Source organism: Galeopterus variegatus, unplaced genomic scaffold (assembly GCF_000696425.1).
Source record: "Galeopterus variegatus unplaced genomic scaffold, G_variegatus-3.0.2 Scaffold732, whole genome shotgun sequence".
Classification (NCBI taxonomy): Eukaryota; Metazoa; Chordata; class Mammalia; order Dermoptera; family Cynocephalidae; genus Galeopterus; species Galeopterus variegatus.
The window spans coordinates 319907-337079 of NW_007726843.1; the positions used below are offsets into that span (position 1 = coordinate 319907).

General features: G+C 39.5%; 1 protein-coding gene across 1 annotated transcript in view; it reads right to left on the reverse strand.

Moving 5' to 3' along the window:
• Positions 1 to 9789: 9789 nt before the first annotated feature.
• SLC17A1 (solute carrier family 17 (organic anion transporter), member 1) overlaps positions 9790 to 17173 on the reverse strand; it is a 52472-nt gene continuing 45088 nt past the window's right edge. Inside the window, exons 8-11 of the mRNA XM_008571871.1 lie at positions 16122 to 16254; positions 15882 to 16029; positions 13645 to 13735; positions 9790 to 9924 (exon numbers count right to left, since the gene is read on the reverse strand). Of these exons, the coding sequence (XP_008570093.1) occupies positions 9790 to 9924; positions 13645 to 13735; positions 15882 to 16029; positions 16122 to 16254 (507 nt within the window). The remainder of the gene's footprint in view (positions 9925 to 13644; positions 13736 to 15881; positions 16030 to 16121; positions 16255 to 17173) is intronic.

The following is a 17173-nucleotide window of genomic DNA, read 5'->3' on the forward strand; positions in this document are numbered from 1 at the left end:
GCTCACCTCCCACCCAGCCCCGTCCAATCAGCTACCACCCCGTCCACCCCCTATCCAAACCCTGAACGCAGCCCCCTATAAATATACACGCAGTCCTTGAATAAAGCGGAACTTCTCTGGTGAACTGTCAGCCCGGGTCTCGCGTGCCTCCTTCATCCATGCCTCCTTCAATCACAAAATGGAAAAGGCTGATATATTTTTTAAGAAAAGGTAAATTTCCAATTAAGATATACTTGTCAAAATCTATTCGAAATTAAAACACCATAATATTCAATAATAACTGCTTGGACATAAAACAAGAAATGAATAGAAATAACCATAATGGAAAACTTTAGTATAACTTTCAGTATTTAATATTAATTTAATATCAAATATCTAAACACAAATAAGATTTATAGGGTCCAAATAAAGTAATATGATTGCTCCCATAGCTCTGTCCAATTCTGTACCTTGGAAATAGAGGATAAACATTTGTTAATGCCCATGGGATATTTCCTAGGGCTGTTATATGTTTATTTGTAAGGAAAATCTCAGCAATTTCTACATTTAAATATTTATATAAACTCCAGTATTTTTTAACTGATAGTTATCAGGTTATATCACTTAAACAAAATTTGTTGACTTAGAATACATTGATAAACATGTTTAATTCCAGATCCAGATTTTTACCATTTCTAATCAGCAATCTTGAATATTCATGCATCCCGGTGAATTTTCGTGAGTACACCATTATAGAGTTTCTTAGTAGTGGAAATGCTGAGTCAATTCAAGTTTTGAGCATCATTTTTGAGCAGCATTTCTCTCAGCATCATTTGGATCATTTATTTCAATCAATGTGCTAACTAGTTATTTTTGTTTAAGGTAAAAAAAATCTATTCCTGTATCAGTGGGCTAGCCAGGAAACTTACTGCATTCATTTATTGTTTCTATAATTTTCCAGCTAACCCAGTTGGATTTTCTAAGTAAGGAATCATATCATCCACTCATAATGGTAATTTTACCCTCTTTTCCAATGTGTATTTCTTCATTTCCTTCTCTCTCAACTCCTCCCTCTTAAGTAAAAACCACACTGCTTATTGCACAGGTAAAATGCCCACCTACAAGGGGACTTTGAAAAGTTTACAGAAAAATGCAATTAAAAGGTAAAAAATTTTTTAAAAATTAAACTTTATTTCAGCCGGCCCGGTGGCGCACTGCTGCAGTGTGCCGCTTGGGAGCACGGCAGCGCTCCTGCCGAGGGTTCGGATCCCACATACAGACCGGTTCCTGCTCACTGGCTGAGCGAGGGGTGGGCGCAGCACTGAGGGTTGCGATCCCGTTGCCGGTCTGGTCCAGTGCGGGCGCGACACTGAGGGTTGCAGTCCGTTGCCGGACACGAAAAAAGACAAAAAGGAAAAAAAAATTAAACTTTATTTCTCAATGTATGCTCCATCAAATTCAAGACACTTTTGTAAGCAATGATACCAGCCCTTTAATCCATCCCTAAAAAAAACTGAGGGTCCTGGGAATTTAACCATGTAGATGCAGTTCCTTTATCACATTATTAGCCAAAGAAGGATGTGTGCCCCTTAAAGATTTTTTAAGATTAGAAAACAAAAAGAAGTCAGAAGGAGCCAAATCAGGACTGTAAGGTGGACACGTAATGATTTGCCATTGAAACCCTCACAAAATTGCCCTTGTTTGATGAGAGGAATGAGCAGGAATGTTGTCATGGTGGAGGAAGGTTCCCTGGTGAAGGTTTCCTGGATCTTTTTCTGCTAAAGCTTTGACTAATTTTCTCCAAACACTCTCACAATAAGCAGATGTTATTGCTCTTTGGCCCTCCAGAAAATTCACAAGCAAAATGCCTCGAGCATCCGAAGAACTGCTGCCATGACCTTTGCTTTTGATGGTCCACTTTTGCTTCAACTGGACCACTTCCACCTCTTGGTAGCCATTGTTTTGATTGTGCTTTGTCATCAGGATTGTACTGGCAAAGCCATGTTTCATTTCCTGTTACAATTCTTTGAAGAAATGTTTCAGGATCTTGGTCCCACTTGATTAAAATTTCCATTGAAATCTCTGCTCTTTCCTGCAGCTGATCGGGGTGCAAGAGTTTGGACACCCATCTAGCAGAAAGTTTGCGCAACTGTAATTTTTTAGTCAGAATTGTGTAAGCTGAACCAATTGAGATATTAATGGTGTCGGCTACTATTTCTGCTGCTAATCATTGGTCCTCTTTGATTAGGGCACAAATAAGATTATTTTTTTCCCCACAGATTGATGCGGATGGTCTGTTGCTGTGGGATTCATCTTCAACACTGTCTTGTGTCTTCTTAAAATGAGATATCCATTTGTAAACTGCTGATTTCTTTGGAGCATTGTCCCCATAAACTTTCTGTAAAGCATCAATGATTTCACCATTCTTCCACAAGCTTCACCATAAATTGGATGTTTGTTCTTGCTTCAATTTGAACAGAATTCCTGTTGCTCTGATAGGGGCTCTTTTCAAACTGATGTCTTATTCTTAGTGCCTCAAACTGGATTCTGTCCAGATATGTTACAGCAAGTTAGTACGAGTTTATTTTGGTGTGAAAAATTTTTGCAATCCATGCAGTTTTTTTTTATAATACATATTTTCCATGAACTTTTTGAAGACCCCCTCACATTGTTACGGAAAGAACTCGGTGAGGAAATAATTCCAGTCACTTGGAGAGACTGAGAGTCAGGAAGTTTATTACACTAGCAGGCCAGGAACACTAGCAGGACCAAGGTGAACTCCTGATCTGAGATCCTGGGACCCTGGGTGAGGGAGAGCTTTGGTTATATACCTTTCTTGAGCAGGCATGCAAGCCTTTTATTGGCCCTGTCTGTATCCAGGAAGAGTTACCCAAGCTGGGGGGCTTCATAAAACAGTAAGGGGCTTCAGAGCAGGGTTACAGAGACAGGAAATGTGGTTAGGAGCTTTCTGCAAACCGAACTGATAGCTTCTCACCCACACAGGCAAAACTGACAGTCTCTAACCGCAGAGTTACAGAGGCCAGAGATACAATTAACTTAACCCTTAACACACTCTTAGGTGCCGCTTACAAGCAAGCACATTTTAGCTGTAAAGTTAAACAAAAGGGGCTTAGAAATCTACTTTTGGGGTCCACTATATTCCCACTTTTAATGCTCTCTCAAACTATTGAGTGAGCATAACCTTTAGATTTTTGTCTTTTACTAACATATAAGCATATTTTAGAAGTAACAAAACCATTTGCAACCTGATTGCAAGCAATCTGAACCAAACTTAACCATATAATTCAAAACACATGGGGCAAACAGGAGGCGTAAGAATATTACTATTATTGGTCCAGTAAACAGCAAAAGCCAGGATACTATTTCCAGGTGTTTGTTTAAAAAAATCAAGACCTTTTAACCTTTTTTTTTTTTTGCTGGTTATGCGGGGTTTTTTTAGTTGTTAAATCATGTCCCTTACTATTCCTGAGTTTAGCCCTCACCTGTTTTGGAGGATCATTTTTGCAAGGGAGTTAATCTGGCTCTGACATGTGCCCCTAGAGGTACCACAAGGGATTCCCAGGGACAATGTCTGCTTGGGGAATGATGGAGGCTAATGTGGAGACTTTTGCCCAGCCTGTAGGGAGACAGAAGCCCAAACTTATCCCGGCCCTAATAGTAAGTTTTGACTACCATGGACATCTGGGGTGGCTGTTTAATGACACACATTGTCATTAAAAAATAGCTAAGAAACATTTTGTTAACAGGAAGTAAAAGAATACCAAGCCAAACTTTTTCTATACTATTCCAGTCTTTTGGGGTGACTGTTGTTAAAAATACAGTAAGTACTAAAGCAAGCAGTATAATAAAACCCAATGGCAAAGGATGACAAATACTTATTATGTCCCAAGATGCAAGTTCCTCAGGCTTCTGCTGTGTGTGGACCAGCCAGCTTCTGGTGTGGCTGGAGCAGAGCTTGTCAATCCTCAGAGAATGTTTCTGGAACTGAACCTTGAGTGGATTGGAAGGATCAGCTTTCACTGTCCATAAGGTGGTGTCATCTGAGGAGACTGCCTGTTTTATTTAACTCCTAAAGGGATAAAGCCTCATCCAACCAACTGTAAATTTTGTGATATTTTTATTCCTTCTAGCTGGTGGGGGTCTGATAGAGTTTGGATGTGTTGTCCCCACCAAAACTCATGTGGAAATCTGATCCCCAATGTGGCAGTGTTGGGAGCTGTTTGAGTCATGGGGGTGGATCCCTCATGAATGGATTAATGCTCTCCCTGGGGGAGGGGGGATTAATGAGTGAGTTCTCGCTCTGTTAGTTCCCTTGAGAGCTTGTTGTTTAAAAGACCTTGGCATCTCCCTTCTCTCTCTTGCTTCCTCTCTTGCTTCCTCTTGCCATGTGATCTGCTTGTACCCACTGGCTGCCTGCTGTTTTTCTGCCATGAGTAGAAGCAGCCTGAGGCCCATGCCAGATGCAGATGTCCCAGAATTGTAAGCCAAATAAACCTTTTTTCCTTATANATTGTCATTAAAAAATAGCTAAGAAACATTTTGTTAACAGGAAGTAAAAGAATACCAAGCCAAACTTTTTCTATACTATTCCAGTCTTTTGGGGTGACTGTTGTTAAAAATACAGTAAGTACTAAAGCAAGCAGTATAATAAAACCCAATGGCAAAGGATGACAAATACTTATTATGTCCCAAGATGCAAGTTCCTCAGGCTTCTGCTGTGTGTGGACCAGCCAGCTTCTGGTGTGGCTGGAGCAGAGCTTGTCAATCCTCAGAGAATGTTTCTGGAACTGAACCTTGAGTGGATTGGAAGGATCAGCTTTCACTGTCCATAAGGTGGTGTCATCTGAGGAGACTGCCTGTTTTATTTAACTCCTAAAGGGATAAAGCCTCATCCAACCAACTGTAAATTTTGTGATATTTTTATTCCTTCTAGCTGGTGGGGGTCTGATAGAGTTTGGATGTGTTGTCCCCACCAAAACTCATGTGGAAATCTGATCCCCAATGTGGCAGTGTTGGAAGCTGTTTGAGTCATGGGGGTAGATCCCTCATGAATGGATTAATGCTCTCCCTGGGGGAGGGGGGATTAAGGAGTGAGTTCTTGCTCTGTTAGTTCCCTTGAGAGCTTGTTGTTTAAAAGACCTTGGCATCTCCCTTCTCTCTCTTGCTTCCTCTCTTGCTTCCTCTCGCCATGTGATCTGCTTGTACCCACTGGCTGCCTGCTGTTTTTCTGCCATGAGTAGAAGCAGCCTGAGGCCCATGCCAGATGCAGATGTCCCAGAATTGTAAGCCAAATAAACCTTTTTTCCTTATAAATTACCCAGTCTCAGGTAGTTCTATTATAAGCAACACAAACAGACTAAAACAGGGTCTCTTTGTAATTTAGCTATTAGTAGGGTTAGCCCTCCACATATAATCTTTAGGGTACAGTTCATGTGTTCCACTTTCTCTGAACTTTGTGTCCTATCTTTATATTAGGCTTTTTGGGCTTGTTTAGACTGTGGGCAGTGTCTCAGTCCAATCTTTATTAGTTTTTCTTACCAGTTTAGGCTTATTTTTCCTCTCTTTTAGTATGTGTCTTGTCTTGTGCTGTGGTTTGGGATTTCTCCCCCCTTTTATGGCATTTAAGCTTCTAATGGCCCAACTATTTGCAGAACGCACATTGGTCAGGCTTTAGGGGTGCCTGTTGTTAAATCTCCCTGGTGGGGTTTTACTTCTCTTTTTCAGTGTAGAGGTCTGGTTAGGGTTGAGCATTGCTGTCAGGGATGCTGCTTTTCTCCTCTTGTGATTACTTGCTTTCTTTTTCTGGGCCTATTGGTTTTGATTAGCAGACCCTTGCATGGCCATCTCTGGATACTGAGTTGTATGCATTCCAGCAAAGCCTTTCAGCTTTTCAAGTATCCCTTCCAGTTTTCGAAGTTTGTAGCGAATATCAGTGCAGGTCTGGGCTACAAAGGTGGTCATTGGCTGATTTTCAGCTGCTTCAGGGTCAAACGGCATGCAGATTCAGAAGGCCTCACATAATGTCTTACAGCACTCTGTGGTGGCTCATCTGACTTCTGAGTCACAGTGGCTGTCTTAGACATGTTTGTAGGCTTCCTGGCTCCTGATCTTATCCCTGGGAGGAACGCATCCCGGTACCTGTGGAGGTGGTTTTTCCCTTTTTCTTTATTAAAGTCCCAGTTTGGGGTAGCATCTGGCACTGCATCTCTTGCCCAGGCTTTGGGATCCCCCATGGCTTTGGGTGTTTGTTGCTGCAACCATTGCCTGGCTCTGGTCAGAATGTGTCATCTTTCTTTTGTGATGAAGAGAGTGAAGAGCAACTGGTGGCAGTTTTCCCAGGTGGGTTGGTGGGTGAGGAAAATTGACTCCAGGAAAAGAGGGAGAGTCTGGGTTGCACAGTGCCATCCGGGTTAGCCTTCTGAGGACTGCGAGCTTCCTGCAGGGGCATCTGAAGGGCCGTGACTTGTTGCCAGGTGGGTTGGTGGGTGAGGAAAATTGACTCCAGGAAAAGAGGGAGAGTCTGGGTTGCACAGTGCCATCTGGGTTAGCCTTCTGAGGACTGCGAGCTTCCTGCAGGGGCATCTGAAGGGCCGTGACTTGTTGGGCCAAGCAGAGTTGTCTCCGCACTGGTTTGGGATTCTCTGGGTCTTCCTGTTGTGATGCCAGTGGGGCCGATAGAATTAAAGCTGGGGGTGCTGTTTGGCAAAGGATGTTTAGGGCCAAGCATCCCTGAAGGGGTGAAATACGGCAGCAACAGTTCTTTTTTTGGATTTCCTTGACATATAGGCTTTTCTATTATTTTTGTTTCTCACTCCTTGCACTCTGACTACCAGACTGTTTGTACAGCAAGGACCTTACTCTTTCCCTTATCAGTGCAGAACCGGACCTAGGGTGGCTGAGTCTTAGCTATAGTTAACCAGGAGGCTATATATGGAAACCGGTCTGGGTATCTTGTTTCGCTGGTGATGACCTTATAAACTGCTTGAACCTTTGGGAGGTCTAGCATTCCTTCTAAGGGCCATCCTACACCAAAATTGGGCCATTTTACCTCACATAAGGTCTGGAGCTTTTCAGGGGATTAGCCCTTGAAAGGCCTTTAACATATATTTAAGGACAGTGGGTTTAAAACTGCTTGTTTTTATGTTTCACGTTAGCCTCTCTTTCTTATCTTAAATGTTTATATTAACCTAGAAAATACCACAATCTTCAGCAAAAAGAAGCGGTATTTTAAAAGAGGTGTACTAGTACATAACAGGATCCCTTTCCTGATGGTAAAATGTACACTGAGTTTTAAATATTAAATATTAGTAACCATTAAACATTAAACATTACCAGACATTAGAAGGTGTTTAGTCATCAATTATTAAACAGGTACAAAAGCTTTTTTCATGTGTGTTTCCCCTCCCTGCAAGGAAGCCGCAAAACAAACAGGAGAAGGGAGCCCCCTTCTCCCGAGGGAGGAGGAAGACCTTGCAGGAGCCACAGATATTTCCCATTCACTCACACACACATATAGAAGTTAAGGTACTTTTCTTCCCCCAATCCTAACCTAAGGACCAATTTCCCAGTTTAAAGCCAAAGTAAGATAAATAGGGATCCTGCAATTTTGCAACCTAATCCCAAACCATATAAGCCTCAGTATAAGGTCCTTTACCCAGACGAGCGTTCTTGTCAATCAGGCCCTGAGAAGGACCCTCTCGGGAGGTGATCAAGCTCCCCCGCCACCCTCCAGGTGCGCCTGAACCTATGGATCTCGGTTTCACAACCAAATCCCAAACCAAACAGACGTCCCCCTGAAGTCTGTTACCCTGAATTTCAACTAAACTAAAGGATGCGGGGGCCTACCTGGTCTTAAGGCTGTGGAGGTCTGGCCGGTCCATCTCTCCCTTGAATCCAGTTGGACAGACACTTCCCAGCGAGGTCCAGATGGAACTGAAGCCCTGACAAAGTGGCCGGGCGGCGCCTCCTTCAGCTCCTCTAGGCATCGCCAATCCTTCCGGGCAGCTCTGTCCGGTCTAGTGGCACAAAGGGCCAGTCTGGCCCTTTGCCATCTCACTTCCCGGCCAGCGCAACAAAAATGTTATGGAAAGAAGTGAGGGAGGCGCCGCCAGGCCACTTTGTCGGGGCTTCAGTTCTATCAGGACCTCGCCGAGTTCTTTCCTTAACAATGTGTATTGACTAACTAAGTACACCCTACCTTCTCTCTGCCACTGTGCTCTAGGTTCCTATCCAAGGCCGACCCCCACACTGGAACTGGGATTTCATCCCCTCTGGATGACTTAGGTATTCTAATTCTGCACTTGTGCCTTCTCTCCCACATGGTGAAATCTCACTATTGGAGCACAGCATCAGTTGATATGCTCTTACATCTGTCTTCTGAAACGAACAAGTAAACAAAACCTTCCTTGATCCCACATCTTTCTACAGATACCACAACATTTCTCTCCTGTCCTTTATAGGAATGTTTATCTTCGTTGTCTCCATTTCCTCAACTCATATTATTCTCTCCCTTTTAAAAAAAAACTATAAGATAAAACACAAACACAGAAAATTATACGAAATAAATGTTTGGCTCAATGAATTATTGTAAAGTAAACACTCTTAATCACTACCCTGGACATGAAAAACAGAATATTGCCAGGACCCCAGAAGTTCTTCATGTGATCCCTCCCTCCACATAAAAGTAACAATGACCATGACATTTATAATAATCTCTTCTCCTGTATTTTTTAAAAATAGTCTTATCACCTACGTGTGTATCCCTGTAGGAATTAGTTTCACCAATACTTAAAAATATAGTATGTCTTTTAAGTTCTCTTTAATCTACAGGGTTACCTCCATCCCTTATTTTTTCTTATAATTTATTTAAGAGTCCTTTGACTTATAAAATCTCTCAGAGGTTAGATTTGCTGATGATATCTTTAGGATTTAGTTTAACATATTGTCTGTTGTCTGTACTTCCTGCAAAACAGTAGCTGTATCCAGAGGCTTAACTGGATTCAGCTTGATTTTCTTAGCAGGGTATGAATGGTGCTGTGTTTTTCTACTAGAAGGTACACAATGTCTTTATGCCTCTCTTTTTGCGGCATTAATAGCTTCTGATATTCAATACTCAGGTTCCTTAATTCCTCAGGGGTTGCAAAATAGGGATATTCCATGTCTATCAGATCTGATTTATGTATTAGCTGAGATAATTCTACAAAGATACATTTCCTCTACCATGTATTTACCACTGATAGGGTTTATATAAGAAAGGCACAATATCAAATTCTCTTATGAACACACTTTAATGGACCCTTTGTCTCTAACATTTATTTGAAAATCAATTTAGTCAGGGTCACCTTTAAAGTACCTCTTTCCTAACCCATTAGTAAATTCTTGGACCTTATATAATTTAACCCCTTGATAGCACTGGCTGCAGGTACTCACTTCCACCTTTTTTCACTTCTATTGGAGACACCACAACTGTTTTCTGTTTTTCTTACTTCACTGAAAGCCCCTTCATGTCTCCCTTGCAAACTTCTCCTTCTTGGCCTCACATTTTCATGTGAGGGAGGCTCAACCTCCCAAATTTATATCTGCAGCCCTGACTTCTCCTGAGAATTCCACAGCAGAACATCTTCTGGGCTGCATGCCATTCCCATCAGGATGTCTAAAAGTTTCAGATTTAACATGGGCTCCTTTTTGCCCCCAAATCTGCACCCTCTATTCTTCCCCATCTCAAGGATCACCCTCAACTCCTCTCCCCCCAGTTTCAAAAACTGTCCCTAATCTTATGACTTCTCACCTTCAGAGGCGTGTGTCTTGTTTTTCTTCAGCCCAGTCCTGAATTTCTGCTTTAGCAAATACAAGGTAGAAAATTAAGCTTGTCACATTAATGGCTGCCAACAGGAAGAAGACTTTAAACCAGGAAGATTCTGGATCCTGAGGGGTTAAAATGCAAAGTAAATAAAAGTTATTGGTCTTGTTTTTGTTTTGTAACATTTAAAATATAACACATTGTGTACGTGTATTGAGATATAACTCTGTATCCCATAAATGTGTAAAATCAATACATTTCAATTAAAAAATAAATTCTTTAAAAAACAAAGTAAAGTAAAATATAATAATATTAAAAATAATATACACTCAATGCAGGTCACTTAACAAACATGGAAAAACACACTCATAAATAGCCAAAAAGAAAAGTCATTTCACTCTACAGAAATAATCACTTTTATCTTTCTCCTGCATATATGTTATCTAAAATTCTATTTTAATCACATATTAAGTTTAATACACCGGTTTCTTGTCATCCATAATTAATTGATGTATCTTCTTTTTCTATTCTGATCTATTTTTTCAAATTTTCTGCATCTTTTCAAATTATCTTATGTAGCCAAAATATTGTTGTATTATATAAGCATATATAGATAGATGGACAGGTAGAGAGAGAAAGTGTGCTTCTGTATTTTAATTGACAAATTTAACCTATTTCCATGTACTGTAATGATTATTTTTTAAAGATTTATTATTCTCACATTCTTTTATATTTCCATTGCAATGCTCTATGTTTGTTTTTTAGTTTTTGGATTCACTTTGGAGAGATTGAGTTTTCATCTACTGGTTTAAAAGTTATCCACGTTGCTCTTTTGATGTTTCTTCAGATCTATACTTAAGTTGATATAGCTGTCTTGATGGATAAATCAAAAGATGTAGCAATAAGAGATTTTTAAATACATAGATAAATATGTCTTTCTATTTATAGTAGATACATATTGAACTGCATACTTAGACAGATGGATGTATAAATCTTATCAATATTTATCTTTCTCATAATAGGTCTAATATTGGACAGGCTTGCATTTTCTTTTGGTTCTCTCCTGCATGATCATCTTAATCCCCATGCAAACAAACAATTCCTATTTTGGCATTTCTTAAAAATTTTTTATTTTTTCATTATTGGTTATTCTGGATATTCTTTGTTTCTTTTCTTTTGTCCTTGATTTTGTTTAAGACAACAAAAATATAATCAAGATAACTGATATTCTTATTTTCCACTCTTATTTTCTGGTTGCATCTCCTGGTTTTTTTGTTTTTGTTTCCATTTCTTAAAAATTTTTTATTTTTTCATTATTGGTTATTATGGATATTCTTTGTTTCTTTTCTTTTGTCCTTGATTTTGTTTAAGACAACAAAAATATAATCAAGATAATTGATATTCTTATTTTCCACTCTTATTTTCTGGTTGCATCTCCTGGTTTTTTTGTTTTTGTTTTTTAACTTCTCTAATTGTTTATTCTCCCCTAAAGTGTGAGACAGTGTGTGGCCTTGTGTCCTTGAAAATATTTTTCTTATGTCATTGTTTTCTTGCATCCTGTGCTGTTGTTGAGAACTCTTGAATGTTTCCTCAATGGGATTGTTTTGGATGACGCTGCTATGAGAGGGTTGATAGAAAAGCAGGATGCTGGGCTCAATTTCAATTTCGATAAACAATGAATGTTTTAGTGTTAGTGTGTCCCCTACATTTTGGTAATGAAGCAAAATCCTACATATAAACTAAGAAATTATTGTTTACCTGAAATTCAAATTTAACTGGGTGTTCTGCACCTTTTAATTTTTTGCTAAATCTAGCAACCCCATGCAATGAACATTATTGTATATGTTTCTCAGTGTATATGCATTCTTTTATCTTGGAGTGGAATTATTGAGTCATAAATAATGCATGTCTTAAGCTTTACTAGGTCATACCTAAATTCTCTGAAGTGGTTGTACTAATTTACACTTCTGCCATTAAATTAGTTTCTCTTCGCATCACATCACTACTAACTCTTAGTATTATAGACGACCAATCTAGTAGGTGTATACTGTGAGCAAGTTGTGATTTAAAATCTTTCTTTTACCATATTTATTAGCTGTTTGGATTTCAACATGTAAAGTGCCTATTTACATTTTTTTCCTATTGTTTTTAATCTCTTATTGATTTGTCATAGCTATGTTTTTGAGTAAAAGCCCGAGGCTAGTTATATGTGTTACAAATATCTTTTCAAACTTGAGGACTATGTATTCTATTAATGGTATCTTTTTTTTTTTTTTTTTTGTCTTTTTGTCTTTTTCCGTGTCCGGCAACGGATCGCAACCCTCAGTGTTGCCCCCGTACCGGACCGGGGACTGGCAACGGGATCGCAACCCTCGGTGTTGCTCCCGCGCCTCGCTCTGCCAGTGAGCGGGAACCGGTCTGTATGTGGGATCCGAACCCTCGGGCGGGAGCGCCGCCGCGCTTCCCAAGCGGCACACTATCCAGTGCGCCACCGGGCCGGCCCTATTAATGGTATCTTTTAAGGAACAGAAGTTGTTAACTTTAACACAATCAAATCTCATGTTTCTTATTTATATTTTCAATCCCCTCTTTCAATTCTTTAGATATATGCATAAATTTACAATATCTCTGAGGGTCTGACTCCATGTTTTGTTTTGTTTTTTAAATTTCTTCTAACTTTTATCTTCAAGTCTCTTATAACATGACATCTTATCTCTTCAAGTCTTTTGTGAACTTTTATCATGAAATCATATTCACTGAAGTTTTATGCTTGAAGAAATTCTGGAGCATAAATTCAGGATGTGTTTCTCCAGAAAAAGTTTATAAGGGTACTTCAAAAAGTTTGTGGAAAATAGAATTAAAAGATAATATGGATCTTCCATGAACCATTTGTATAGTACCCTCACATTTGCCTCTACTAGACATCTATGGACTACTTTAAATTCAATTCTTGGCTTGTGGCACTTGGAACAAATAGGCTTTGAATTTGGTCCTCAAACCCTTGTGAAAATTGGTTTATTATTTCTAATGCTCAGAAGAAGAGTATTCAGTTTTTTCTCTCCCTTTGAAGCTGAGGCAGAGGCACACAAGTTTCCTTACAGGGTAGAGACAGCTTTGTACAGTTCTGGAGCTATATTTCCTCCCACCTTTTGGAAAGTAGCAAAGACAGCTCAGCTAACAACTTTCAGAAGTCAGCTCAGCACAGCTGAGTCAGCTCAAAGTAAGAACAGGCTGTTGCAGGCTCCATGCTTAGGAGAAAAGACAAATCCTGGTCTCCTGGAGTTCCCCCTTTCTAGAGAGACCACTTCTCTAATCAGGAAGCTTCCATGGCTTTAGTGATGTTTTCTGCTTTTCTAACACCATTAAGTATGTAAAGCATGATGGTAGAGGGCTCCTGTCTGTGGGAAATTTTGCCATGGTGCATAAAGACTACCTTTATAGACATGGTTCTTTTGGTCATTTTTTACTCTGTTTACACTTGATTCTTTGTTCCTTTCTGACAAAACTGTATCTTGTTACTTATATTATCACTCACACAGTCAAATACCTATTTTGATTAAGCCACACATTCACTACTAAAAATCATAAAAGTCCGCTTCCATTTCAATGACCAATGACTAAAGAGTTTCCAGTACAACTAATTGATGTATAATGAGAAAGAAAATATATTATCTGTAGACTTGGAGGAATGCCTTATTTGACCAAGTTTATTTTCATATGATACAAAAACTCATAATTTACCTCCTGCTGGCATTTCCTCTGCAATTTGTTTGTATATGTATTACCTTCTTTCTCTGTACAGTTACTACTAGAAAAATAACTACCCATGTCTTCATGTTCCTTACCTGACTAAGGATCCATCCAGTAAGAATGGAAGAAATTAGTCCTCCTATCATTCCAAAAAAACATGTAATTCCTCTGAGAAATCCATAATATCTATACAAAAAAGAATGATTGAACACAGATGGAAAGTAGTACAAATGTTGCAGGATAAGCCAACCTAATCAAATGAAGTTTAAGAGAGATAACTGCTGATTTTGTGAATTAACAATTCCTACTTCTCAAATTTCATTAAAATGTCAGACAAAGTATGTAAATATAAGCAACTTTCTAGTTGCACCATAGAATTAGAAAGGGTGGCATTAGCTTCAATGAATTTAAGAAAATGGGACCATATTTACAAGTGAACCTAGCAGAGTTAGGAAACTTACAAATACAGTTGAGAAATTCAGAGGGTGATGTGTGTTGGTAATGGGAACTGCTTTGGGGTTTATAAAAAACTGAAGGGCTCTCTGTCCACCTGGTCTAGTCCCACAGTCCAAGAGCCACTGACTGCAAGGAAACCAGAAGCCTAGTTTACAAGCAGCTATGATCGGCCAATCAATAGAGAGAAGAGACAACTTACAGAAGGGGGAAAAATACTTGCAAGCCATACACTCAATAAGGGGCTAATACCCCCAAAATCTAAGGAACACAAACAACTCAACAGCAAGAAAACAAATAACCCAGTTGAAAATGGGGAAAGATAAAGAATGAAATCCTGTCATTTACAGAAACATGGATGAGCCTGGAAGACATTATGTTAAGTGAAATAAGTTAGGCACAAGAAGATAAATACCACGTGCTCTCTCTCATAGGTGGGAGCTAAAAAGAAAAAGTTGCGTTTATAGAAGTAGAGAGTAGAACTGTGGTTAATAGAGGCTGAGAAGGGGAATGGGAGGGGGGATAAAGAGAGGTTGGTTAAGGGATACAAAATCACAGCTAGATAGGAATAATAAGTTCTAGTGGACTATAGTGGTGCTAGGCATCTCCAATTAACAATAATTCATTTCATGTTCTCAAATGGCTAGAACAGAAAAGCTCAAATGCTCTCATCACAAAGAAATGATAAATTTTTGTGATGATGAATATGCTAACTAACCTAATTCGATCATCACACATTGTATTCATGTATTGAAATGTAACTCTGAACCCCATAAATGTGTACAACCAGTAAGTGTCAATAAAAAAATGGGAAAAGGACCTGAAAAGGCATTTCTCAAAAGAAGACATACAAATGGCCAACAGGTATATAAAAACATGCTCAATATCACTAATCATCAGAGAAATTTAAGTTAAAACCGCAATGAGGTATCACCTCACACCTGTTGGAGTGGTTATTATCAACAAGATAAGTAACTGTTGGTGAGGATGCAGAGAAAAGGGAGCCCTTGCTCTCTGTTGGTGGGAATGTAAATTAGTATAGCCATTATGGAAAACAGTATGGAGTTTTCTCAAAAAATTAAAAACAGAACTACTATATGATCCAGCAATCCCACTACTAGATATACATCCAAAGGAAATGAAATCAGTATGTTGAAGAGACATCTGCACTCCCATGTTCATTGCAGCATTACTCACAGTAGACAAGATATGGAATCGCCCTAAGTGTCCATCAATGGATGACTGGATAAAGAAAAATGTGGTATACATACACAATAGAATACTATAAATTCTGTCATTTGTAACAACATAGATGAACCTGGAAGACATTCTGTAAGCCAAATAAGCCAGGCACAAAAGGACAAATACCACGTGATCTCACTTACACATGGAATCTAAAAAATTGAACTCATAGAAGTGAGAGCAGAATGGTGGTTACCGGGGCTGGTGGGGAGGGGTTTAGAGAGACAATGGTCAAAGGATACAAAATTTCATAAGGGGTACAAGAAGATCAATACCACATGTTCTCATTTATATGTCGGAGCTAAGAAAAAAAAAGGTGAGCTTATAGAACTAGAGAGAAGAACTGTAGTTACTAGAGGCTGAGAAGGGGAGGAATGAGTTCAAGAGGTCTATTGTACAACAGGGTATAGGTAATAACAGTGTATTGTATTCTTGAAAACTGTTGAGAGAGTAGATTTTAAATATTCTCATCACATGAATTGATAAGTATGTGAGGTAATGCCTATGTTAATTAGCTACATTTAGCCATTTCATAATGTATCCATATTTCAAAACACCACGTTGTATGCAATAAATATATATAATTTTTATTTGTTAGTTAAAAATAAATGCATATAAATAAATAAATAAGCCCTACCTGGGAGCAATATCCAAGGCATTTATAAGTACTCCACACAAAGCAAAGCTGACTGTTGCATTAGCAAGTATCAGGAAAATGACAGTGCTGTAGAAGCTGAAACTCAGGTAAACCATGCACAAACTGAAAATTGCAGGAAGGAGAAGTCCTGGGGAAGGGTTCAGACAACATGGTCAGGTGCATCCTGAAGATGGGGGTGAAGTATCCCCCAAGTGCTTCAATGTTCTGGTTGTTTCTTACCTAGTGTGGTGAAAAGTTTCCTGATGGTAATTAGTCTGAGAATATTCCTGGTCAGGAAGAAGTCTGTCATCTGACCTGATAGGATACTACAGATCCAGGCAAACAAATGGGGGAGACCAGACAGCAGCCCATTCTAAGGAGAAAACGTTATTCTGAGAGTGAGTATGATGGGAAAAACAGTACTGCTACACAGGGTTATCCCTACACTGAAATTCAGTATGTGGAATGTGTACTTTCATACAAGAAACCATCAACATGCAGCACCAGAATTACTGCTGGGGCCACACTGCCCAAAAGAAAGAGAAAAATAGTTTTGAAGTCGTAACATGTGTCACAATCTGTCTGGTTTTCTACTTTTGGTATCATGGGACCTGAAGGCACTGGATAATAGAGAGATTATGCTGGGAATGGGAAATGCCAGCTCTGGGGAAAATGACAGTGATGATAGTGACAGCAATTGCAAACATGCATTTGATGTTTCCTGTGGACGAGCCACTGTTAATTCTTGCATCAACTCCATAGTTTCATAGAAGATAAAATTGAGTCAGAGAGAGCTTATACGAGCTCATATATCTGACCCCTAGGCTGGATTACTGGAAGGTCATTACAGAATGCCCCAGACTGGCAAGCCCAGACTCTATTTCTAAAGAAGTCTTGTCTGGTTATTATGGCATCACTCAACAAGAGGTTCCAAGCATCCATGATTCTCCAAGTTAGAAAAGTGATGGGGGTGATAATCTTCCTTTCAAAGCAAGACCTGAATCATGGGCTCATAGCTCAGGTCTCAGTGCCTTATCCAGGAAAGAAGATTGGTAAGAGCTGGGCAGGGTGGCAGGATCTAACCAAGTGACTTTCAGGGAAGGAATCTAGTTCCTGTAGGGAATGGTGGTGTTGAGACTTAAGTAATACACAAAGGAAATGAATGGGAGGTAGAGAATCTATGGGTGTATGCATGTTGTTGTGGGAGTGCCAGGCACTGTGTCTGTACCAACACCTTTTGTTCTGGGCAATGTGCATAATAAATATCAGAAACAGGGAGTCCCCAGGTAAAG